We start from the raw sequence: 27,549 nt of genomic DNA, 5'->3' as shown, positions 1-27,549 counted from the left end.
CAAGCCGTTAAATCTTTCTACTATACATGCTTAGTAGTTTTTGTAATAAATATTTGTAGTGTATTTTATATTTGGAGTACAAATTGCTTACGATATCTGTATCATGAATAGGTATTTGTTAAAGACCTTTTGTAGTACAGGGGTCCTTACCAAAACTCTTAGATTGGTATTTTCTTAGCAATGGTATATCGCTACGTGTTACAATTTAAAAATTTTGTCGTGCGCTTGTTTAGAAGGTTTAGAAGGTTTGCCTTGTAAGGTAAACACACGGCAAAATTCGGGATCTGAGCTGAAAGCCGCAATTACGGAGTGTAGAGTTGAAATTTTTCATTACACATCACAAACGTGTTAAGTGTAAAATATCTCACATATTTTCAATAAATTTCTAAGACTTATTCTGAATGTGGCATGTTTTAAACACACGAAGTAAATCTAATTTTAAAATTTAAATAGAATCTATTGGAACAAATTGGCTGGATAACTACTGGAACAATAACGAAATTTTAAGAAATAAGAATGGTATACTACGTGGAGAATGCAAGTTATTCTAATTGTGCTTTGTCCAATGCCTTATTTAACTTGTACTCGGAAATTATCACCAGATTATAAATATTTTATTACCTCTCGCTCCATATTACTACCTTCTTGAACAGTTACATCGATCCGTCTATCCAATCGTTGCTTTGTCCAAGATATCATCAGATTTACTGATGATCATTAAGTAACTAATGTTGTAGAATAGTTGTTAATGTGGGAGATATTAAAGATCTATGTAAAATTGTAACGTCACACGCAATTTACAGTTACACAAAAAAACTAATTTAATTTAAATCATTCTGTCTGGGATAAATATTGAGTTACAGTTATGTTTGTGCTAACATAGAAAATATAACGTAGCTATATTGTGGGAAGAGTTGATTCAATGTGAATATTGAGTTTAGTTCCAGTTCACCTCTGTTGGTGCAATTGTGCACTTGATGAAACAATGAGATTACCTCTTTACCTAGATTCCACTATATTTTGTAGCCCAGTTACGTCTGATGTCAAAACAATGTAAACAGTTTATTTTGACATTCTTCATCGTCCACTTTTAAGGATCCATTCAGACGAATATGACTGCAATTTTCAAGAATCAAATCTGTGACAATAGATTCCAAACGCTGCACTAGAGGAAGGAGAACTGGTGCTAAACATAATATTCATATAGAAAATATTGTTTATACTCGGCATTGATTACGCGTAATATAAGCTACTTACAATACCAGGACAGCTTCCAGAGCATACGTTCTCATTACCTGAAACAGAAATTCAATCCATTATTAGATAAATATTAGTAATTCCAGTGGAAAAGGTAGAATGTTCAGATTTATAGATTTTCATTCAGTTAGCTTTTTTCTTTATAGTTAGGACAGAATTATTTTACATTGAACTACTCATAACTCACCGTGTAATAATTTATTTTTTTAAACAATGAACACTGAACATTACAATGGACCATATCAAGTTTCATTACATGTAATATAATATTATTTGTTTATTTATACAACCCTGTTGCTAATTAGTGGCTAGTAATATTTTTCTCCGGTTTTCTTGGACATAAATTTAGAGCGGAATAATAATCTAATTGGCACGCGAAGTAACTTGTCTCACTTTCTAACAGTTTGACAGCTCACCGGTAACCACCACCTCACACGCCTTGTCCACTGTAATTTTTAGTCCAAAGTTGAGTTTATCATCCAGTTCTTGAGTCCTAGGAATGATTCTTCTTTGAGGACTACTTTGATTCAATCATACTTTTTGAGACTATATTTGCGATTTCAAGCCTAGACATTGACGCCACGCGAGTAACTCAACATCAACGTGATAGAAAATCATTTTTAATTTTAATTAAGTGATTAAGTTCATAGCCAAAATTCCAAAGAAAATTGGAAAAAACTATTGCCACCCCTCTCTCACGAAATAATTTTAATTAAATATTACTCTATTTAGACAGCAACGTGGCAGATCATATATTTATTCAAAAAACTAAAAGTGTGGTCCTACGGCCCATTAGATCACCTGAGACATTGAGACACTGAGAGCTTCAATGTTGCGATCTCCACGGCGTTCAAAACATGCATCTGCCCTTGGACTTTCCAATCGTTCTGTGAGTTGAATTCTCCATGAAGACCTATATTTCCATCCATACGAGATGGCTATTGTGCAGGAACAGTTAGAATGCTACTATAATAATCGGAGGAACGCATGTGAGGTTCTTTTGGATGTCGTTCCTGAGGACGCTATCGTGTTTTTTAGTGATGAATCCTGTTTCATTTGTGTGCGTCCGAGAATAAACAAATCATACTGGGCTGACACCAATCCTAGAGAATTTATGAAAGGCCTTTGCATTCACCTGAAGTGACATTGTGGTGTGCAATTTTCTCATCTGCAATTATTGGTCCCTGGTTCTTTCAGGAAAATGAAGTCGCAGTGATAGTGAATTCGGGCCGGTATGTAAAGGAGTTACAGGAATTTTTTCCTACGGTTAGATAAGTTGGATTTGGGGAACATTTGGTTCCAGCAAGTTGATGCAACGGCATACACAACAAGAGCATCGATGGCTGTTTTGAGGGAAAACTTTCCAGAACGCCTCAATCTCAATCAGAGGCGATTTGCTACGACCGACTCGATCTACCGATTTGACTCCTTGTGATTATTTTCTATGGGGTTTTTTGAAATCCCTTGTTTATGTAAACCGTCCAAGGACCCTTCAAGATTTAAAGAACAACATCCAGGAAGAAATTGCCAACATAACGCCTACGATGCTTCTAAGGGTAATGACAAACACCAGATATCGGTATACTCAATGTATCTAAAATATGAGACGCCACCTGCCTGATTGACTCTTCAAAATTACGTAAAACTAAACTATAAGTATTTTTAAAACCAAATACAATTTTTCTGACTCATACAATGCGTTTTATTAAGTTTTTTAAAAAGGTAGATATGCTGCCGCACCCTATAATTTCATATATTATGTAAAAGAATTATATTTTGTTTAATATCCATAATAATCCGCACGTAGTGAGATTTTCAGGCCCGAGATCTGGAGGAGGACGTGCCACAAATGTACCTGTCGTCAGTTATGGTCGTTGAGGCCCCTTCACTTATCCAATGTTGTACAAACAGATGTTGAGACAGTAGTTAGAGCACAACGGCAATTATGGTCCAGTCACTTAAGTGAAGGAATAGTCCATACTATTCCTGGTTTTGGTATTTGTCTGTGTACTTCTTCCATACGCATCCGGATCTCCTTCTCGTTTCATAAATCGTAATTTTATTTGTATTGGAAACAAAAATTTATATTTCGTTTGCTTGTAGTAAAATTTAAATATTTATTGAATAAATTTTACTTTTAATGTTTGCTATGTATTACATCGCTATTTTCTTTTAACAGAGTTCTTATTCATTATTACTCACTTTGAAACATCCATCAACAAATTCAACATTTTTATAAAGTTCAATAAATTATTGAGTTTTATAAAATAAATTAAATAAATATGCAAAATACAAATAGTCATAACGTACAACTAGTTTTGAACATCACAAGAATATAAAGAAGACTATTGCAGGAATGTGTTTTATGGCCAAAATTAAATACTCAGTTTAAAAACTATCTGTGATGATTCGGGATCATGAGAGGATTTGGACATATGCCTTGATCACTACATGTAGAGGATGTATTTAGTCTTTCATCTCCAGTGGAATGTACAGCATGATATGCTGCTAATTTTTTTAGTTGAAGAAGTTTGTTTTGTGATTGTCCACAGAGCTATGAACCTCAGGTAAAATTTGCATTTTTTAAACGTACAATTACTTATGTGCTCAATTTGAGTTCGGTGAGTACATCGATTCATATTGATCTGTGCTTGTTTATTATTATTCTATTTATCCTTTTCCGATATACAAAACAAGCAAAATGCAATATAGGCTATACATTGTTAAGTGACAACATTAACATGTGGAATTGATTGTACCTATGATAAATTAAGATAGATTTAGTTTATAGATTTTTAATTAATATTATGAAATGACGCGTGCAATACAATTTTGTTAATTTTTTTACTGCAATAAAGAATTATTATTATTACATAATACGTAGAGGCCTGAAGAAGAGTATGGACTGCAAATGACGCAATCTTGTTATCTTTCAAAAATTTATTGTTTTGTTAAGGCTTTTAAATTGTTACAGTTTAGCCAAATGAGTAAAGAATTATTTACACTATTGTTCGATTACTGTATAGCCTAATTATAATTCTTGCAGTTATTGCTTTTTTTATTTGTATTTCCAATTGTTCTTCAAGTAATATTTTATTAAGCATGTTAAAACGAGAGATCAAAACTATCATGGCGTCTAAAAAACCCAAACAGAACAAAATATAATGTTTTTTTTGACGTGACAACGTCTTAAATTAGGTTGCGGCTCGTAGTCACTCATGAAAAAGTGTAACGCCCGGTAACGTTACGATGCCCGTCCAGTGGGTCCGCCGCACGGGATCCGCACGGGATAAAGCAGATAACTGTGGGTCCGCCGCACGGGATAAAGCAGATAACTATGTTTATTCGTGAAAATGTGGAGTGCTTAGATTCGTCATTTACAACAACTACAACAATAAAGGTAAATAATTGTACACTGATATTTCATTATCGTAAACTATGATTGATTGATTAATTGTTAGATTGACACAAAAGTTGAGAAACTGAGTTTATAGGTTATGTCATACTATTGACAAATGTTGATAGTGTTAAGTAAATTATTAGTTTAAATCACTCTGCAATCAATCGTAATTCAGTCGATTGAGAAGAAACAGCGCGTATTGCTAGTCAAACATTTAAAATAACAAATTATAACCTCTAACCTGTCATAACAGTGCGACCAAACAAACGAACTAAACCGACCAATCACCACGCGCGGAGTTAGAATGTAACTGTGTTTAGCAAGAATTTCAAATTCCAATTTTAGTAAATGTTTTATTCAACTTTACCATTTACAATAACAAATTTTAATTAATTTCAAATTATGTACAATGTTTTAGTAAACAAAATATATTTCTATAGTTAAAATTTGTGCAATTCTTATTTTCATTCAATTCCTTGTTCCTATTGTGCAATTTAATAATATTCATAGCAATAAATATTCTACCGAGAAAAAGACGTTGTCACGTCAAATCTTCGCCCGTAAAACCGACTTTACAGGCAACCATAATTTTTTCTTTTTTATAAACTTTTATCGGTAAGAAGTTCAAAATTAAATTAATATTATACAAACCTTCATGAAAAATTCATTTTATATAAACTTACAAAAGAGCATCGTAAATAACCCCAATAATATTGCTATTTTCAACACATGTAACAGTTTTAAAACAAACGGTCTCTGTTATTTATTTACAAGAAGTAATAGTTTTATACGGATTAAAATAGCGGGTTTTCATTTGATAAATATAAGGTTGTAAAGACTAGGGGAGTTCATAGACTTTAAAATTCTTTCAAAACAGATGAATAGTTTAACAAACTAAAGCAGGCAATATATAATCAAAATTATTCTCATATAAATAAAGTTAATATAAATATACAACAACTGTAACTTAGTAAGACATTATATTAATATTTCAAAACTACTATAACGTAACACATATTATTTAAATCACTACATGGAGATTTTACCTCAAAGGTGAAATCACCGCTCCCCGACCCATCTTGGGGCAATACGTGAGTAGGAATCAATACCAGTATATTGCACACAGCAGCACATGTGGAAATTGTCAGCCCGGTCATGTTTAGTCCTTGTTTATGGGCCTACATAAACCATATCACCCTGTTTTCGTTGCACACTGCACGCTGCACACTGTACACGGCGCTCGGCTCGATGAATATTTGTACACGTCAATAATGTCGACTGCAGTTATTTGGAACGATAAATTTCAGTCTTTCCAGACCTTATGGTATTTTCAGAAACAAATTTAGTAGTTTTGCTGCAAGTAATTGACAAGTTAAGGATTGATGCAATGTAAATGTTGACTTTAGCTCCAGTTCACCTTCATCTTAGTGCAGCTTCTGGAAACTTCATAGACTTTACTCCAAGAATATGCAGTTATGTTCGTCTGAAGAGATAAACAAGTTGGCAACTAAGAAGCTCATAATGAACTCTTAGATCGTTTCGACATCAGATACACATAGACTACAAAATTGATGTAATCTAAGTATTCTAATTTCTCACCAGGGCCTATTCTATTCTAAACATATAGAGCCTTACAATGTTTTAGACACAATTTCTAAGCCCGATGGAGCAACAGATTTTTCTAAATATAACGTGGATATAGTGGGAAGGGTTGGTTCGATGTGAACGTCGAGTTTAGCTCCAGTTTAGTTTTTTGGATCTCTTCAGACGAACATAGCTACATATTCCAAGAGTCAAGTCTGTGACAGCGTCAGATTCCACACTCTGCACTAAGAGGAAGGAGTAATGGAGATAAAATAATTTTGGCATAATAGATGAAAAGAGTAAAAATTTTAAATGTGTAAACTTGAAAATAACGTAATGTATTAGACGGCCATCTCTCGTCTTCCAAATACTTTAACACCCAATGGCCATAACCCGAGCGTAAGTTCTCCCTGCACTTTTAATGGACATTTAATATTAATGTATTTAATACGTACATATTTATGGAATCATATTTTGATAGTGCTGAACTAGACGGCAAAACTGATAAACCGATCTAGATTTTTAGATATTATTAGGTATTATGAGACCCCCTCACTGTTAGGCAGAGGAATACGTTGAACATTTTAATTTAAAAGTTTCACCAGATACTATCAATAATTATTATTTAGATATATGATATGTCAAATGCTATAGATAACGATATATAATGTACAAGTTTTCCTAATCTATATGCTGTTGAAATCTTTCGAACAGGTTTGCGTTTTCAAAGGTTAGTCATATTTAAATGGTTGGTTAAGAATTGAAATAAATAAAAAGAACAATAAGTAGTAGTAAAGGAGAAAAAGAAGTCAAAACTGCCCCGAAAACGTTCGATATTTTGAACGCTAATTTGAAATATAGAATGAGAACGAAGTCAATTAAGCGAAATAAATACAAAAATACTAAGAGGCGTATTAGTTTATTTTACGTTAGGAATGATTATAAATTTAACATATTATGACTGCAGTATTAATTTTTAGGTTTATAAGTTTATTAAATAATATCATACAAATAACGCAGGAACATATCTAATCAACGAAAGGCAAGAATTTACAGACATTTACCATCGTCCAGTGATACTATACAAAAAAATTAAAACGTACAAAACGAAGTAATTTTACACCTTTCTGAAAATATATATAATTCAGTATATTAATAGAAACATAAGAAGAGTCAAACATAAAACATTGATCTTTTGCTCGTTATATTTATTGTTTCCGCTCTAATGGATTTATACTGTAAAACGGTAAGTTAGTAATAAATCAACAAGTAGTATAAAAAACGTAACTTCGCCAATGATCGACTCGATTTCCTCAATATTAAGACTAACGTGGAGCTATAAAGAAAACTTGTAGGCGGCACAGTGGAGTCATATTTTGGTCCTAACCATTGGGTTACGGTGTACAATTATCTGCTGAATGGACTTGTTTACAAATGGCATAAGGCTATTGAGCATTTCAAGGTCGGAGGGACACGAATATATAAACGAATTTCAACACGGTGACTCTGGGGACTAAAAAGGGTTAAAACGTAATCAATGCAGTCAAAGAAAATTATTTCCCCAGGCCTGACTAGAACCAGATTGGTGGATGTAATACAACTTTAACATATTTACTCCGATATGCATGCTGAATTTACAATGTATAAGTCGATAATTTGCACATTTAGATAAAGTGATAATGTAACAGGCACAAAATGAAAGTTTAAACACGTAACCTAGTCGAAAGTGACACTGACAATAGCCTACACACCCCACGCACACACACACGCACACACGCACAAGCACAGTTAGGTCCTCGTAACCGCACACACCGCTAGTGACTGATCCCTGTGCCGGTGTCTGTGCTCCCATATGTGGGCAGGGAGGCTCGCCCTCAGACCGCAAAGCTGGTGTCAGGCTGCTATTAGATACCGTGGCTACTGGAGAGGGGACAGCACGTGTTTCTGCAGTGCAGATGTTCAGGGTTTGGAGGAACAGCTGACTGATTTCAATAGAACGTAAATCAACTAAGTAATTGAGAAAAAGAAGAGAAAAAAGCTGTCCATGAATCTGATGAAAAGTCTTTCAATATTCCCAACACGACTCCATCAACGTCCATTAAAGCTATTCATGGCCTATATGACAGGCCTTGCAGTTGGAAAACATGTTTACGCGTTGACCATTGCGCTGGTATTCTGTAAGACATAGCAGGAATTTTTCACCAGAGTCCATAAAAGCTTTCAATGACCCTCATGTACGAATTAAGAATGAGGATAAAGGTGTGTTTTCACCACCGCTGGTACTTTTTAACATATAGAACAAATGTTTCACCAGAATCCGTGAAATCTGTGAATGGTCTTCATGTACGAATTAAGAACAAGGATAAAGGTGTGTTTTCACCACCGCTGGTACGTTTTAACGCACAGGAGAAATATTTCACTAGAATCCGTGAAAGCTGTCATTGGCCTTCATGTACGAATTAAGAACAAGGATATAGATATGTTTTCACCACCGCTGGTACTTTTTAACACATAGGAGAAATATTTCACAATTATATTTCATCAGAGTCCATGAACCTATCAATGGCCTTGATGTAAAAATTATTAATAGGGATAAAGGTGTAGTCTCACCATAGCTGATACGTTTTAGAAGATATTTCCAATAATATTTCACCAAAGTCCATGAAAACTGTCAATGGTCTCTATGTACGAAAGAGGAATTTACACTTGGGATAAAGGTGTATAGTATATCCATTGCCCGTAACAGTATGCCGTAAAAATATTAAACTAGAGTCATTAATACTATGAATTAATGAGGTAACAATTTGTCTACAATCAGGAGAAAGGCATTACGCCTATCTATGACCCGTCTTCTGAGTCCATAAAAGCCAAGAACTTCATAAAAGAACTTAGAATTGAGAGAATAGTGTACAGTCTACCGATCGCTTGCCTATAAGAGAGGTATCTCAAGCAACATATCTTGTGTGTGTACAGAAATTCGGGAACAGAATCCAGGTGTGTGACAGTCACTTCTACCTTCACACGACCATGGGTCGCTCCCAGTGGCATGCACTTCCTCCATCTGTGGGTCATGAGACAGTTAGTTCATGCCAAGGTCATGCCACTGTAACCACACCCACCAGCCTGTACTGACCCTGCCCCACCTTGCCACGACCATGTGTCTTAGGTCGTATCCTTTAATGACGTCATGAGTTCGGGAGGACTATTTAAAGATTTAAAATATGTTGACGTATAAAAAAACCGAGGTCTCTGCGACAAAAGATTTTTTGTGTGTTATAAAAAGTAATCCGACCACTCATAACGAATGCTGTGTACATCACTTTGTAAGACAAATTTCACTCTCTAAATGTAATTTGCCTTCTTGGATTTCAATTACAATCGATTTGATATTTTTAATATATTCGAAATAATTTAACCTTGACTTTTTATATATAATTAACAAAGCGTGATATCGTCTTGTTTGATGTGAAAAAGGCGTACGAACACTATTGTGTTCTCTTTAAATGTTTTACCAAAAATGTCTATGTAACTTATTACAAGCTTAAAGTATGAAATCATTTGTACTCATTTAAGATTCGTATACCAGTTTCCTGGTCCTTGATTCAACCCCAAACTGGTAAATAGGGATTAATGTATACTCGAGCTTATTTCTCCCTCACTAAAATGTATGCGCTTTGACCTAAAGAGCCTCGAGATAATTCTATACATCCCTGACATTATCATTTATTATCAGTTTCCAAGAACTTTCTGCGACTATTAGTTTCTTTATATAAAAGCTCTGTAAAGCCATTATATTCCTCCGTAAAGGACCTTTCCTAGAATTTCAATTAATGGATGAAATAATACCTCCATTAATTAAAATGATTTCCCTACTAATTAGCAATCATTCTTTTTAGAAACTGCGATTCTTGACTTGAATAAAGTTATTATTTTGTTCACTGTTACAGTTTTTATAGTTACTTTATTCTTGATGACTTTCAATTGCTCTAGCTTTTATATCCATTTTTATAATAAGTGTTATTGTATTGTTCGCTTATAATAAAAGATTAGTTAAAATATTTATTGCAGAAATAACGAGAACTAATTATATTTAAAAACTCACTATGTGAACTCTAGGAAAAACTCTAAGAATTCTATATGTTCATTTATTCAATCTCGACTGTAATTATCCCTACTTTAAAATAATATGAGATATTCGCGTGTTATTCTGTTAACATTGTAGTTAATTGTCATTTGTGGTGACGTGAATTTATAACAGTGTGGATATCGTTCCCACACCTAGCTATAATACTTAGAAAACGCTACGGTTTTGTCGATTTAATAAATTGTTTTAGTATTTTAGTAATAGCGAACTATAGATCTTGTAAATAGTACACCGTTACACCGTTTCAATATAAGAATAGCACTGCTTGGGTGATAACGAACAAACTCAAAATTAACGAAAATAAATATCAGTGTAGACTTTGATGGAAAATATCCAACTGTAAAACACAATGTCCCAGTGTAGTTTATAGCCACGCGCAAATCTCAGAGCTGGGCTGGTATTGCACATTTCTCACTCGAATGCCGCGACCACGGACAACAACGGGGTTTAACATTCCATCTATCACTCCTCGATATATCTCAAAATATGAAATCCCATCCATTCATGAATATTCTATTTTAAAAATGTTTATCTATATGTAATGTATCTATGAGTGTTATGTTTATTCATACCGAAATATTTACATTTATTTATTCACAGTCTTACTGGAAGCACGATTGTTCTTTGTAGGATAGATGAAGTACAAAAAGGATTGGGGTACGTGGGGATACAAACTTTGTATATTATTAATCGTGCTATATAGTTGTGTTAAATATATACAGTTTAATGTCACATTTACAGAGAGAAACATACATTTTAAACAGAGCCTAAGCCAAAACGTTATGTTGTTTTTATTCTATTTTAAGTTTTAGTATAATTTATATAAACCATATTTTAAGTTGTTATTGTTTTTGTTTTTTTGTTTTTTGTTTTGCGAATCCTGACACTCAGAGGGGTTGGAAATTTTGTTTCTGTCTGATTGTGGGATATATTATTTGGGTTTCTGTATTAATGTCAGTCTACATGTCTGTATGCAGTATGTCTCAAGAATGAGCTGTAGACTTTAAATTTTACACTGAAATACAGCAAAGCCTCCCACGTGAAACGTGATTTGGCGTACCTTGCATATTGACAAAGAAAAACTCTTGAACTCTCAAATTGACAGCCTGGACCTTATTCATTAAACCTTGTCACTCAGAGAGGTTAGCACGTTTGTTTCTGTCTGACTGGGGGATGTAAGTATTTGGGTTTCTGTATTAATGTCAGTCTATATGTCTGTAAGCAGTATGTCTCAAGAATGAGCTGTAGACTTTAAATTTTATACTGAAATACAGCAAAGCCTCCCACGTGAAACGTGATTTGGCGTACCTTGCATATTGACAAAGAAAAACTCTTGAACTCTCAAATTGACAGCCTGGACCTTATTCATTAAACCTTGTCACTCAGAGAGGTTAGCACGTTTGTTTCTGTCTGATTGGGGGATGTAATATTTGGGTTTCTGTATTAATGTCAGTCTATATGTCTGTATGCAGTATGTCTCAAGAATGAGCTGTAGACTTTAAATTTTGCACTCAAATGCAGCAAAGCCTCCCACGTGGCATGTGGTCTAGCGTACCTTGCATATTGACAAAGAATAACTCTTGAACTGTCAAACTGACAGCCTGGACCTTATTCATTAAACCTTGTATTACAAATAAATGATAACCAGTGATAAAATATGAAGAATATATACAATTTGTAGGTCTGCGACTAAACCACTAGAATCCTAGTAAAATCTAGTAATTGAATAAAATTACGTAAAATCTATAACGAAGAATTTTTAAATAAAGATTGGTAATTGTCAAAGTATATGTACCCATGTGGTTTAAAAAGCATCCAACATTCATAAAGGAACATATTATATTATATTGCGTAAATTTAGAAACAATCTGAATAAAAATATTTATTTTATGCCTATAATGTGGCAATAAACCATAAACGAATTTTTTGAGGGTTAAAGATAGGTAATTGAAATTTTCAGGATATTTCAAAGTTAATGTTACGTATTTTATGTCATATTCTAAATTGTACATCATGCAAAGGATAAAACTAAAAATTTAAAAACTAAAACCTTCTTCGTGAACATTTTTATAAAAGAATATATAAACAAGCATTTTGATGCACTATCGTATTTTAACTTTTGATTCTAGACATTAATTTTAAGACATAAATCTTTTAAAAACTATGTGTCAATGCACTGATTTGGAAAAATAGGATATCGATGCTAAATTATTTGTTTCACAACCACTTTCATCATTAAAATTCAAAATGTATTTTTAAAACCCAAAAAAGACCTTTTATATGAAAATATTTCAAAATTTAAGACCCAGTAAACTTCATAGTAACGTATTAAATTTTTCGAAAACATCAGTAAATAGTTTTTTTTCTAGTCTTACAACTCCCCTAACTCAAATTCGAAAATTTTAATGAAATTCCACATCAGTGTGATTACGAATAAATTTGGTGTTTTCGATAACGTGATGTTTAATGCTGTTGAAGCTATAATAGTGCCCTAAGAAGGACATTATTGTTCAATAATTTTCTTCACATGACTTGCGAAGAAGATCGAGGATGTTCAGTATCTTTGTGATGTATTGAGTCTGGCAGTAAATGGTTCATAGTGAAACTTTCAGTCCTGGCTTATGACAAGACATGGTATCATATGCCTCCTGGAGGCACTACATCTATGCGTCACTCGTTCCCTCCCATTCCCATAGATGGGATGTCTGGAAGGACCACCTGATCCCCCTCCACGCAATTCTCCCACAGCTCCAATGGCCATGTACCTCCAGCCTCGAAATCCGTCCCGCGATCGCTAGATTACAAGATAGAATCCAACTTGGTGAGACTCCGTCTCTATACACCCCCACACTCACACACAGACGCACGCGCGCGCACGCACGCACAAACGCACGCATGCACAGAACTCAAGAAGGATTACGTTAAACGTTAATCCTACCTTTTTCGCTCCAAATGAAATACTCGAACGTATTCTATCTGGACAAATAATTCGATACGTCATTATTCAGTTTCTGGTTTAGCTCTTCTAAACCCAACTTTGATGTTTTATGTGGTGGGTTACTATATGACTGTTCCTAGGGGAAACATCTTATACCAGGACATTTAAATGCCTGACCATGAGCGCTTTAAACAGATTCTACCGTACATGCTAAGTAACTAAGTACCGTAAGTAACTAAGTACCCGTAAGTAACTAAGTACCGTAAGTAACTAAGTACCCGTAAGTAACTAAGTACCCGTAGGTAACTAAGTAACGTAAGTAACTAAGTACCGTAGGTAACTAAGTACCGTAAGTAATTAAGTATCCGTAGGTAACTAAGTAAAAGTAACGAAACAGTTCATTATACAGGGTACATTAAGGAAAATTTCAAAGTTTCAAGAGGTTGTTTAAAAAAGTGTGCAAAGTTAGATGGAAAGAAATTTTCAACTTGTTTCAACTCTCTCCGACAGAATTTATTTGGAATTCGTAAAATAATATACAATCTGAAATTTATCTTATTTCAAACTACTTAGTATTTTTATAAGGGGCCACGTTCTATATAAACCATCAAAACGTAAAACATTGACATTATATACAGTTATTAAGGAAACTTATTAGTTAGCATGGAATAAGTTGAAACATAACACTTGTATACAGCTGGGACTAGTAGTACACAGTACACATTTTAATACTTATATAATGTTTGCACTAGTTTATATTAGTTTAGAATGTAAACTGCAGAACTAAAACTTTGTTACTGTTGTGTATCATTTCCCAGAACATGAATTACGTACACCTCTTCAGTTATCTATCATTCACCTCGTAATTAGCTTAATGTAGCTTTCTGTTTACTGAAAAAGTATTACTTAGAACGGAAATTGTTTAGTTCAACCCATTTAAGTACCAAAACAATGGTACTACGAAAGATACGGAAACTTTTTCTAAAATAGAAAACTAATCTAAGAAACAGGTTTAATCTATGAATGCATATTTTTTATGTCGTATGTCGTAAAAATATGTGGAGTCTGCATAATGAAATTTAACTGTAACCACTATATAAATGAAAGTTAATCTCGTACAATAAGTATTAATATTTCACAAAGTTTAGCACATGATTTTTTTTGTTTTTTTTTTTTTTTTTTTTTTTTTTTTTTTATTCGATGAGAAATTGTCTCTGCTGAGTGATTGGCTTCTATAACCCTGAACCGAATTCTATTTTTTAATATGCACCATCACAGAACTCATTCTTGTCTACGTAGAAATTTTGTTTCATGAACCATTATTATCAGCAGGAAATCTTTTGGTGTTATCAAACCAACATTCACATCTCTGTCACTGCTAGGTTCATAGTAGTGTTTAAATAATAATAAAATTCCACACACCAAGTCACAGAAGATGATGTTGTATGTGTTGGTTTAGTTAGATAACATGCTGTAACATGTAATTTGTGAAAATTACATATACTTATAATAGGTTTGTTTACAAATTTATTTATTCTGCTCTTTTCTCATTGTTAGCATGGTTACCCATAAAGACCAATCCACAGATGTTGGCTAACAATCAGCTAAATGCTGTTGAGTGGCATGTGCCATCATCGAACTCGGAGTTGCCGATTTCGAGATGAAGTTTCATACAACATTTTAATTCTGTAAGTAACTTCGTTCCTGAGATATCGGACAGATTGAAGACAAACAGACGGACATGAATTTTCCCACCTATACGAGTGATAAGCTTCGCTAACGCTCGATTGAAAGGCCGGTAAAGGCAATCTATTTCAATCTGTGAAAACAGTGTTGAATTGGTGAAAAAACCATAAATGTGTAATTCATAATTCCCTTGTTTTTACTGTAACAATGATGTTTATCCATAACTATGCATAAATTATTTGTTATTCACTTAAAATAATGTGAAAAACACATGCTAGTTAACTAACCAACTCTACTTTTGGTTCCGCAAAATAAAACGTTAATTTGGTTTCTTTACCAAAGTATATCTGAAGTAAAGATTGTATATGAACATTTTTAAATAAAATGTTTGCTTGTTACATTCAAGTTGCATATCATTTTTCAACAATTGAACGTATCGTTGGAAACATTATGAAAAATGTAACCTAATAACTACGATAAATATCATTATTATGTTATTATTTTCCATATACCCTAATTTCCGTATATCCTCCTAATCCAATACCTTTAAAAAATTGTCCACTAATTTTTAAATTTTCTTGTCATTGACTAAGAATTGTCAATGAGTGCAGGTTTGGCAACCTATTTATGAACATTAATACATTTAAAATTCAATCCATTTTACAAACACCAAGTGTACTGCAAGTAAATTTCAATTGTTTATTTCATATAAAAATAATGGTACCGAATTTTAATTCCCAGTAATACTGATTTGACGTACATTTCTGTATAAGGTGCATTTATTTTCGAAATGTCTGTCTTATAGGAATAACATTATAATGGCGGGTCAGACTAAAAGGTCAATCTAGGACCGAACCATAACGTGGGCGTGGAAACAATGGCTTTATCTTGAGAAATAAGGAATTATTTTACGTCAGGTAAGGTAGCACATTACGTCAGTGAAGCCTTCGAGATCTAGTTGGGGCTGAATAAGTTTTATTTTAATTCTAGTATTCATTTCATAATTACAACCTTTTATTAATTAGATTGAATTGGGCCTTATATGCTATTTAGAGGCAAAATTAATGCCTATTACATCATCATGCATCAAATTTTTGTTATTAGTAAACTGTCCATTTAGTATTCGCAGTAGATCTTCATGAATTTTCCAATTATGTTACCTACAAATATTTTAATAAATATATATTAACGCAATATACAAGAAATTAGCTCATTATAAAATGAAGGTGCTTCAGTTAGTTTTATTCAGCGCAGAAGCAAAGATGTCTATTGTTATTGAGGGATTTTCGTGACCGTCTCACGACATTGGACATTATTTTTCCACAGCTAATCATCATATTGCTCATGCTCGGGTAATGATGCAATAAACTGTTTTAACGACGTGTTATATTGCTATTTTATGACCCAGAATACTATCATTGTAGACAGTAAGTTATCCAATAGTAGCTTTCATAACTGTTGATCACTAACGTTTGTTGAGGAGCGTAGAAATTAAAATTTACATGTTAAAATAGCTTTTAATGTTATAAAACCTGTCAAACATTATAAAACCAACTAATTTCTGTTTTCCAATATAAAAACAGCAAAGGGGAGTTTAACAGACGTCTCTGAGATTGTGTTCAAACTTTCAAATCTATAGATCAATTTACTCTCGAGAAGTCCTGTGGGCAGATAGAAAGAAAGGTTTTTACATATCCTCCGGCAGACAATAGAGATACTTTTTATTCTATGAATGAAAATCATATGTTGGAGTCTTAAATAATTGGATTTAGTTAGTTTAGAAATTGGTTTATTCCCTATTTTCTCTTTGCCATCCTTGCTACCTAAAAGACCAATGTATATTCACTAACGCTAAGCAACATCCCACACGTACCATCATCAAACTCTATGTTGCTAATATATACATGAAGATTAATGCTAAAATTTGAGTCTCTATGTCAATTCGTTTTCGATACATCGTAAGGACTGATACAAATCAAACTTTCTAGTCCCACAAGTGATAGGCTTCGCTAAGGCTCAGCCAATCACGTTTGCCACCTTTGTTTTAGACTTACGTAACTATGTGAACCAGAAACCTAGGTGTAACAACTGACATAGAACCACATTTCAGATATAGTAATAATTAAGGAACGTTCCAATTACGGTTCAAAATTGTGAGTTTTGGGCTTAGGGTGTTTCACCTAATAACGATATAAATATAATTAATTTCCAAAACAGAATAGTAAAGAATGAATTACAATAAAGACAAAGTAGAATGTAAGAAACCATACGTGTCAAAAGTATAGCCTGCGCTCCGAGCTGTAAGAAATCTCTTACGGATTGGATTGAATAAAATCTCTATTAAAAAGTTGTCCGCTCGCCGCTAACTTGGTTTGGAGTTAATTATAACTTTGCGTTCCGTAGAACCTACATTCAAACCTAAACATCAACTTTACCGTTATTAAACATCTGTTTCTCCGGCACCACCGCGCTACGTACACTGTGCACTGTGCACCTTCATCCAGAACTTTGCTACTTTACATGGAGATAGTGTTCAAACAGTGTTCTGACTGCAAAGTTTTCCCGGGTGCGCCGAAATTATTATCGCTGACCATTGATTACTTACACGGTGAACTGTTAAATGTATTTTAATGTCATCTATAAACACGATATACTGTGAACTTTTTGAGTTAAAAATAAAGTACATATTATAACGGTATTTATAACATTTTTATATTTCAAATCCTTATTTTACTCATACTATTAAAAAAAGGAGCGGTTTATAGTGTGTGTCAATTTTTACGATTAACAGTTCCCTGCAACTTGCTTCCTAATAATGCCTATTACTTTTTGTTCTAAATCGTCGTTCCGACGATTCCGAGTCCCGAATCGAACTCACCGAATGGCCGACCCGAGTTCGTCTGCGTACTGGTACGGACATGATTACAATCGATCAAGCTGTCCACTGGTCGCGGTAGAAATGGGAAATAACGTTCTTTGTCAGTAACCTATTACCAAAATAACGTGTTAGTTGGTATTACGTTCCAGTAACCTGTTACCGTTGTAACACGTTACCAGCTGACCCACGCTCTGTATTATCATCTTGCTGTTACTGAACTGACGTTATTAAATTGCAAGTAAACTGAGTCAGACTAAATCCACATGTGTGGGTGTATATATACAAAATATACGACAGTTTAAGTAAGTCAATAAAATGTAATCTTAGACTACTTTTAAATATACTAATTAAAACTGGTTATTTAAAATGTTACTGCACAATTCAATTATTGTTTAGTATACAAAATTTAACAATTAACTCACTACAATGTAATAATTAGATCAGTTGACTACTTTTAAGTTGAATAATTATAATTAGTGATAAATGAGAACGGGAGAATTGAATGAGATAAGTTAGGTTTTGTACAATTGTCCAGAAACAAGTCTACGTTTATAGTTAATAGAAACAATATTTTATTTATTTATTATTATTTATTTCAACCTGATATTTTATTCCCTGTACCTCCCGTACCATCCAGCTCACTCCACTACGTTATTGGTTTCTCAGTAATGTAATACCAGAAAAGCGTTACAAGAACTAATTATTTGCACGATAATAGCCTCGGCTGTTACTCAGTAACGAGGTTACTGAGTAACCTAATACCAGAAAGACGTTATGAGAACGCCAAATCATTCAGTCCACCTGTTACGGAAATAACAGGGTGTTACTGGTAACACGTTATCCTAGTAATAGGTTACCACTGAATAACGATGTTACTGACACTAATACGTTATATACCACCACCGGCACGCACGGTGAGTCACCACGAGGACGGCGCCTTCTTGCCCCATTGTTTTGAGCCTTCACCGGGCCTCAAGAGGATGTCGGCGCCTACTAGGCGAAATTCTGCCTTTGAGGCGTTCAAGCTTAATCCCACGGATGGTAGCTTCGCATAACCGCCCGCTCGACCGAGTGCTTGAACCAAATGTCCGAAATGTTCTTCTTTGTACTGAGCAAGATTACTGCTGCAATGACTCACCTTCAGTTGGGTAAAACTAACCTGTGACACGAGGGTTTAAACCCAGTTTAATGGCATAACTATCTAACCTTTACTTTACCTTTTAAAAGTCACGAATTGAAAGGCCGAGTCACCACTAAAACGAACAAAGACCACCACAGATTGTATTTATCTTATCATTTCATCAAGATAACTGAGGAGAATAATAGGCTAGCTATTGAAATGCAATTAAAAGTATTCCTATCATACATTTAAATATTTTAATGACTCTCGTGTGCCTCAATAACTTTACAGTCGAATGTAAGCAAATGGCCCGTGCTTTGTTGGAGTTCTGCTGTCGAAGAGTAAAACATGATATTTAGGAATATGGATGTTTTCACGAAATGCAACGACTGTGGCTACTTAGATTTAATTATAGCCATTTATTCATTTAACTTCAGCGGTAAGAGCCTTAAAGTCTGATAAATATTTCAGTAATGACAAATACAACAACGGATACCATGGTTTGTGTTTGAATAAACCCTTTTGTTTTATTAGATAGCGGAACTCTTAAGAAATGTTAAGATATAAAGACCCAATAAGTGACACCATTTGAAAGTGTTTTTAAAAAAGAAAAAGAACAGTGAAAGCTAGAGCTATCTATCTCAATCCAGAACAAAATGGCAGCTCATTGAAATTCATTAAGTTAAAAGCATGGATGGATCCTGCTCAACCTGTAATGGACAAAGATAGAAAAATATAACTCAAGATACCCCTCTAGGAAACCAAAGTAAACCATTTCCCAAATAATTTTGAATTTAAAGTTACATTAGCACTTGCAATTACAATTACGTTAAGCAAGAAAACAGATAAAACTTAGTAACCTGTGTTTTTATATCAGATGTTCAAACTTCTGCCCCAGGACAGTTTAACAATGCCCAAGCCTGTTTTAGAAACTTAAAACGGCATACTGCATGGATCAACGTGAGAAGTTTTGAATTTCCACTACCATTCTATCCCTACGGTCATTAATACAATGGGGTTTTGTTTTATAGATATTAATTTAATGTGGCCCCACACAAAGTAGTCAAGTCGTGATAGATCTGGTGATCTTGGTGGCCACTCGATACTTCCTCCTCTGCCTACTATGTTCAAGTGGTGAGAACTTGAATATAAATGAAGAGTACGTTATAATACAGGTTTCATTCTTATAATTCTCTAACAATCCCCAATACTTTTTCATGCATTAAACCCTTAATTCGAGTTTACGTGTCAGTAATTCTATGTGGAGTCTTAAAAAATAGAGTTTAAAATTATTTTCTAAACCAAAAATTGACTGCACCTTAACATAGTTAACGCCTCAACGTATGAAAGATGTAATTGCATGTTCTTCAACAAATACAAGATATAGCAATTATTTGAAAAAGGAAATTTTGACACTAATAATTTTAATAAAAACTCAAGAAAGCCTGCCTTGTGAAGGGGACATTAGCGGCTTATTGTGAAGCTCGCTGTAAGAGGTAGGGTTTCTGCGGCGAGAGCTGTGAAGCACCACCGAGGGGAGCTTCTCTTAGACTGAACGCTATCACAGGAGAGCTTAACAATGGCTTCAAGCGCTGAAAGGTTATTGTTCAGACTCAGTAATGTCACTTTGTGGTGCATTTTCCTCAAGGGAAATTTAGATGTTATGTGATTGCAAATCTTTTAAGATTTACGATGACCTGTTTCCCTACGAGAATTTATTCATAGTTTTAATACAATACGTATAAAAATTACTATGGATAGTATTTCATATTATGGTAATATACCGGGTGTTTTAAATGCCTTCCTCCCCCCATTAAATTTGTTATGAATAGATATGAAGTTATTTACTTTGGGCCATGTTTATATGACCAACTGAGGAGTTCTTTATGTATAAGAAGCTTTGATCCCCAAAATTAGGTAGTTTTGGGTGTAAGTCAAAACTTTTAAACTGTAACACTTGCTAGGGCCACTCTATTTTAAAGGTATTATAAAAAGAAGAAGAATGCTACAAACTAGAGGTCTCTAAAATGTGTTTCTATTAAATATGGTAGATAATTACAGTTTTAATTGTTTTATAAATCACCGAAAGTTACAAATAAAGTTATTGTACAGCATATAAAATGTTTACTCATTAGTTATATTTAGAACTTACGACACTAACTCGTAACACACGTTGCTAAAGGAATAAACAAACATGAATAAAATAGCATTTATAGTAAACGTTATTTTATATGAGTCATTAACAGGTTCGTTACTGTACAGTAGGCTACATTATTTATTCTACATTGCCATTTGGTGTTAGCACAAGAATTAAAAATGAAGACAAATCGAAGCTGCATGATTTATAGTAAACGATATTTTAGGTTGGTCATTAGCAGGTTTGTTTGTGGACAGTATATTATATATTTATTCTATATGGCTACACGAATTAAAAATGAAGACAACACGAAGCTGCAAAATTTATTATAAACTTTATTTTACGTGGTCATTAACAGGTTCGTTTGTGGACAGTACATTATTTATTCTACATGGCTACTTGGTGTTGGCACACGAATAAAAATGAAGACAGCACGATGCTGCATGATTTATAGTAAACGATATTTTAGGTTGGTCATTAACAGGTTCGTTTGTGAAAAGTATATTATTTATTCATAACGTGAAGCGTTAAACATTTACCACTTGTTGTTGTCACGGTTTGCCGCATTCGACTAATCAATATCTACCCAGTACGGTATTGAAATGAAATAATTCATCATAGAGGTGTATCAAGTACAAATTGACCGGTAAGGTAATTGTTTAAATTAGCGCTTAATTAATTATTTTAATTTCTGGTTTCAAGAGATATTAGATCTAGATTATACCTAAATTAGTTTTCAACCTGAAGGACTTATGGTATTTTTTTACGTTTGCACTGTGACGCATAAAGTGGATTCTAGTAATAATAACAACTCGGTTAAAGACTGGTATTGTAATTAAATAATACAATTTGCATTCTTATTCTAAATAGAAATATTTTATTGTTTTTGCTATAAAATACTTGCATTTGATTCTGAAAAGTAGAACTTAACCTGATTTAATATTCTGTTTATCAAAAGAATTTTATAGTTTAAGTTTTTGCTATTCTATCGATATTAGATGAGTACAATTTTATACTATACACACATTGTGAAACTCCGCACAATATTATTGCAGTTGAAAATATTTTTTCCAGCATCCATTTATTTTATTACTTTGTATTTTACATCATAAATTATTTTTAGGATGTGATAAGTGTAGTTTTTCTTGTATAACCACAATTCCATACCTAAATCTAATTCTACTTTTAATAATCTAAATTGTACACAAATGATAATCATACATTTCTACCTCGTCTTATTGGATGAAAATTAAACATAATTTATTGAAAATACCAATAATTACTAAACGGAATTTTTAATATAATGGCTACTTAAGGGACATTACACACAATCCACTGATTTAACATTGTGGATTTTGTACACAGTTTGTAAAATAAATTATTTAGCACTGGTAATAGTTTATACTTTTATTGCATAATTTGCACTCGTTCTTAATTTTGGGAGATAGTAAGTAAATGTTAGTAAAATGTGTTGTGTGCTCAATGAAACAGGATGTTCAGGAGGCATTTCGGCTGTAAATATAAAGTTAACATGATTTTAAATATCCTAAATACGAAAAATTAAAAACATTTATACTAATATTAGGTAATTACTACATTGGTAATTACTAACCAATGTAATATATGGTAATTACTACATTGATAATTACTAACCAATGTAATATATGGTAATTGCTACATTGATATAATTACTAACCAATGTAATATATGGTAATTGCTACATTGATATAATTACTAACCAATGTAATATATGGTAATTACTACATTGGTAATTACTAACCAATGTAATATATGGTAATTACCACATTTATAATTACTAACCAATGTAATATTTGGTAATTACTACATTGAATTTTCAATTTATAATGAAGTCATTTTTGTCGACTCTGCATGCTTTAAAGTAGCATAGTGTAGAAAACATTAATAATTTGGCTAAAACACGGTTGTTTGTTCAGGCAACTTCTTATTCGTGTATAAGAATAATAATAAGTTTTACGAAAATATTTGCACAAGTTTGTAAAAACATATTATTATAGGCTACATTTTAAATGTATACCGCAATAGTAAAGTACAAACCCTTACAACATTTTTCTAAATTCTATTTTACTTCCCATTCATTGAAAGTTTTTATCATACTGTAAATACTATTTTTTTATAACCTTACGTCATTTAATTAAATAAAATACTAAATTGCACCAGTCCATTATTTATTCAATTTGAACAGTTCTAACTCTTAGGGCAGATTTTATGTTTTCTCAGCCCTAACGAAATTCCTAATGAAGAACATTCGTTGCACTGATTTGATTGTTGTTGTGGCCGTTTACTATACTGCACGAATTTTCACGAAAAAATGTTTTGAATCGTATATTTTGGGTTGGTTATTAAAATAAATATTCTATAACGAATTATTAACACATACTGGTATGAGCTTGTTTGTTACACAAATATATAGAATTGGTTATTAGATATTCAATCGACTTATTAGTTAGAGAATAATACTCTTATAACATTAGTTCTATAAAATCAGCTGATATGTAAATATTCTGTAACGTTACCTTGAAACTGTTCTCACACTGCAGTTCTGCCAACGCTGGAGATCCAAATATCTTTAGCTCTTGAATGGAACCCTTTTAAAGAAAACCACAAGCGTTAAACAATGCACTTTTACTCTTTTCAACCATTGAAGGAGCTTACTGACCATGGTGCCGATAGCTTTGAATTCTTGTGTGCTTTATTTTTGCATTTTTCTCTTTGATAAATAAGTAAGCAAAGAAAATGTTTTGGGGCCTCAGTATAATAAGCGACCACCACCAAAATCGAATCATTATCACATTACTGTTGCGGCCATTACTCTAATACCATACAAATAACTGTACTCTTTATTTGAATATATTTGGAACAATATTGTTATTCAATACATGCAGGAGAGTTGGGAATAGTTAATCGTAAAAACTATGATTAGAATGTTTTTGTATTAGATACTTTTAGTATTTCTAATCGATATCTTGGTGCACCGATTCGATTGTGGTGGTGGCTGCTTACTATACTGCACACATTTTCACAAAAAATTTCATTATAAATTATCATACTTTTTCAGATTACAACATTGTAAGGAACGTAAACTAAGGTTGCACTTAGAAGGGTTTATCCTGAAAAAACGAAGTGATTAGTTTTCCAGGCATAAACAAAGCGCAGAGACAAAACAACGGCAAAAACCTCACTGCTGCTGCTCATGCATATTTATCGCACTTTCCATTAGTGGAATTGCCTAACAGCGTTTTAAGCAAGGGCTTCTCTCAAGTCACAAACAAGAAAAACCTAGATTTAAAAAAGTTATAAAAAGTCACTGACAATTGGGAAATAACACCACACTGATGTAAGCCATTGCATACCTATAGTAAAAAAATAACCGAGCTGTAGATTTCTTTTGAGAACTAAATTTAATATAAAACTCCGAATTTTAAAGCTTTACTGATAAACTTGAACTGGTTAGATTAGAAAGAATCCAAAAGTAAGAACCTTTAGTAAAACTTAAAAGGAAGTCAGAAAAAGAATCCGTGATATTGACTTTTTTGTATTTTAGAATATATTATAACAATACTATCATTGAAGACTCTTGGAGCAACTGGAAAATGTTTTAAGTATTACTAAATGTTAATAAAAACAATACTTTTCCACATTATTTATTTTTTGGACGAGGCCTTTCGAAACCAAAATTTTTATCATCAGAAAATTTTGGAAATTTATTTCGGATGATCGAAACTTTGGTTTCGAAAGGCCTCGTCCACAAAATAAACAATATGGAAAATTATTGGTTTTATTAAAATGTAGTAATATTTAAAATACTACTATTGCTTATTTGTTGTTTATCTTAATATAGTACGTTTTTATTGTTATAAGGAGATTGTGTGTCAGAATTAATCCATACCTTATTATTTAGGGATTTTTAATATTATTAAAAAACTATAATAATATAAATATAGTAGAATACGTTTCTTAAACACTATAAAATTAATTTATGATGGGATATATACTTTTATCTTTACTACGTTTTATGGATATATAGTAGCCTATATCTAGCGACATTTTTTTAAGATGGAAACTTGTTTTTGGTAATGTCTGTAATTTAAAACAATATAAATATAAAATGACGTACAGAATATATCAATATATTAAAATGATAAATCTAATTTTCCAATCAATGAATATAACAAAATTAATAATCTCGAAACGTAGTGTTACTTTTTTTGTATCACTGAACGATGGTAAATGTCCAGAAATTAATAACGTTCAAATCAATAAATATTGCCGAAACGACGAGACTGTACGAACTGGTATGGTGCTGTGACGTCAGCAACAGTACACCCCAGGCTTAGTTGTGTTCATACATCTCACACTGTCAACATGGCTGTGCATACAACACGCTGTCAAAAGAACAGCCTAAAATCCTTCCCTCTCCTTTGTATCAAGTTAATTTAAAATACCTCACTGTTTTAACACCAGCTACTATAAATGACTAAAACTAAATTAAATTTCGCTTGGTTTTAGGAAGTAAGTGAATTACTATTCACATAAATAACTTATTTTCGTTATTAGAAAATTACTAAATTAATTTCAGAAAAGGTTAAATCTTAAAAAAGTGTTGCTCCTTCAAAATTTTCCACTAAATTTCTTGAATATACGGACAGAACCAATAACGCTAGTTAGTTAAGGATAAGGAAAAACATTATTGGTAAGATATATACTAGGGGAAAATCATGCTATGATTTACATCACGCGTTTTCCCTTGGTATAATTTCTTTGATAGAATCCTTTCAAAATTCCCTTTCCTTCAGCCCTTTTATATGGAATATTTGAATTCCTTTAAGCGGTCAATACTATAACTATCACGTAAGGTCTCCGATGACACAGTTTCAAACATTAAATGATTTAAAAACTTGATGTGTTTGACCTCGAGAATATGATAGCTGATTGGTTAGATTGGTCTGTGATTGGTAAATGTTTAGCCATCCGTGATAAAGCTTGCTCCGCTCATTCTCCTATGGATGTGTATTACTGGCCCTGCCAGTTTTGGTTTAAACATTTGTGACTAATGATGGTCTCCACCTGAGGCCGAAGCATCTTGCGATTTTTATAGTACTAAAGTACGAGACATATTGTGAAAGCATGGATTGTGGCAAACAAACTGCCGTTTAATAAACTTTGGTCTGAGATACACATGATATCCTATGTTCGAATCTCAAAACTTAAATGCAAACACGCCTCATGTTGTAAATGATTGGGTCTTTTTCGTTTAAGGGCCAGCACCTTACAAACATACTATACCTGACTGACAGTGCATTTAATCGTCTTTTTAGTGTTATTAGTTCGTAGGGCAGTAGTCCAGGTACTACTTCTAGTATAAACTCGTCTTATCTTATCAGTGATAAACGCGCGCCGCTTATCTTTTGCCTGTAATGAAACCTGCGTCAATTCTGTCTGAGTTGTGTGTGTGTAAGCATGGTGAGTTGATCTGGGCTTGGACTTTGCAAGCTCGAGTTAATTTTTTTTCTAAAAGAGCAAGCAGCGCAAAGCGCTGCGCAGCGGGCAAGCATCGCGTGATCTGAGTTTTGAATAGGCAAGCTAGGGTCTTTTGTGCTGGCCCTTAAACGAAAAAGACCCAAATGATTTAATAGTTTTTGTTTACAAAGTGTTTTGGTGTTTCATTATCGCTGTTCGTTTAAAATAGCGGACAAAATGTTTTAAAAACCACACAAAATTAAATTTGTTTCGATACTTTATGCCATAAGTTGTCAAATGATAACATGAATAGATGTATTTTTCAAAACATCTGTACCATATTAATGTTTCACGTACGTATAGGTATTAGAATAAGAAAGGGAGAAAGCAAAAGAGAAATATATCTATAAATTATGGAATACATGCAATTTTCCGTGAGGAGAAAAGACATCGTTTTTAGTTTAGTATAGGCTAGATATATTGCTTACTAGCAATGAGCCACAGGTTCGCAAGAAATTATAAAAATGAAAGGGCGTAGTCTTCTTAGTGAAAGCATTTATAATGTAATATGATGGAATCTTATGATACTTTTAAATAGAATGAAGCATATACATGGTACTTATCATACCGGTGACAATGATTAAGAGATCAGAAACTCAAATGGATACGTATTTCGGTTCTTATTTCAGGTTTAGCGCGTACATTTTGGTTCAGTTCAATAACGTTAATATATATATTAGAGATGTAGCCTAGAAAAGTGTTTTATAAAAATATATATATATACAATAATAAACCTTTTTAACACTTTTGGTATATTTATTATTTCCTACGATATACATTTCAAATTCTAAGAATTCATCATTACGTACATTTCCTGATATGAAATGTATATACATAGAAATATAC

General features: G+C 33.0%; 1 protein-coding gene across 8 annotated transcripts in view; it reads right to left on the bottom strand.

Moving 5' to 3' along the window:
- LOC124353586 (collagen alpha-2(IX) chain-like) overlaps positions 1 to 27,549 on the bottom strand; it is a 123,315-nt gene that overhangs the window by 78,253 nt on the left and 17,513 nt on the right. The window contains exon 1 of one of the 8 annotated variants that reach the window (XM_046803500.1): positions 23,700 to 23,765. The exons of 6 other annotated variants lie outside the window; for them this stretch is intronic. Coding sequence is in view for 1 of the 2 variants with exons in the window: in XM_046803499.1 (XP_046659455.1) it covers positions 5,704 to 5,814 (111 nt within the window). In the remaining variant the exon portion in view is untranslated. Of the gene's footprint in view, positions 1 to 5,703; positions 5,974 to 23,699; positions 23,766 to 27,549 lie in introns of those variants that run through there. One more of the 8 variants, XM_046803499.1, reaches the window with a different exon arrangement.

The sequence above is a fragment of the Homalodisca vitripennis genome, chromosome 2 (assembly GCF_021130785.1).
Source record: "Homalodisca vitripennis isolate AUS2020 chromosome 2, UT_GWSS_2.1, whole genome shotgun sequence".
Lineage (NCBI taxonomy): Eukaryota > Metazoa > Arthropoda > Insecta > Hemiptera > Cicadellidae > Homalodisca > Homalodisca vitripennis.
The sequence above is the reverse complement of the archived record's forward strand: the minus strand, read 5'-3'. Positions and strand labels throughout refer to the sequence as shown.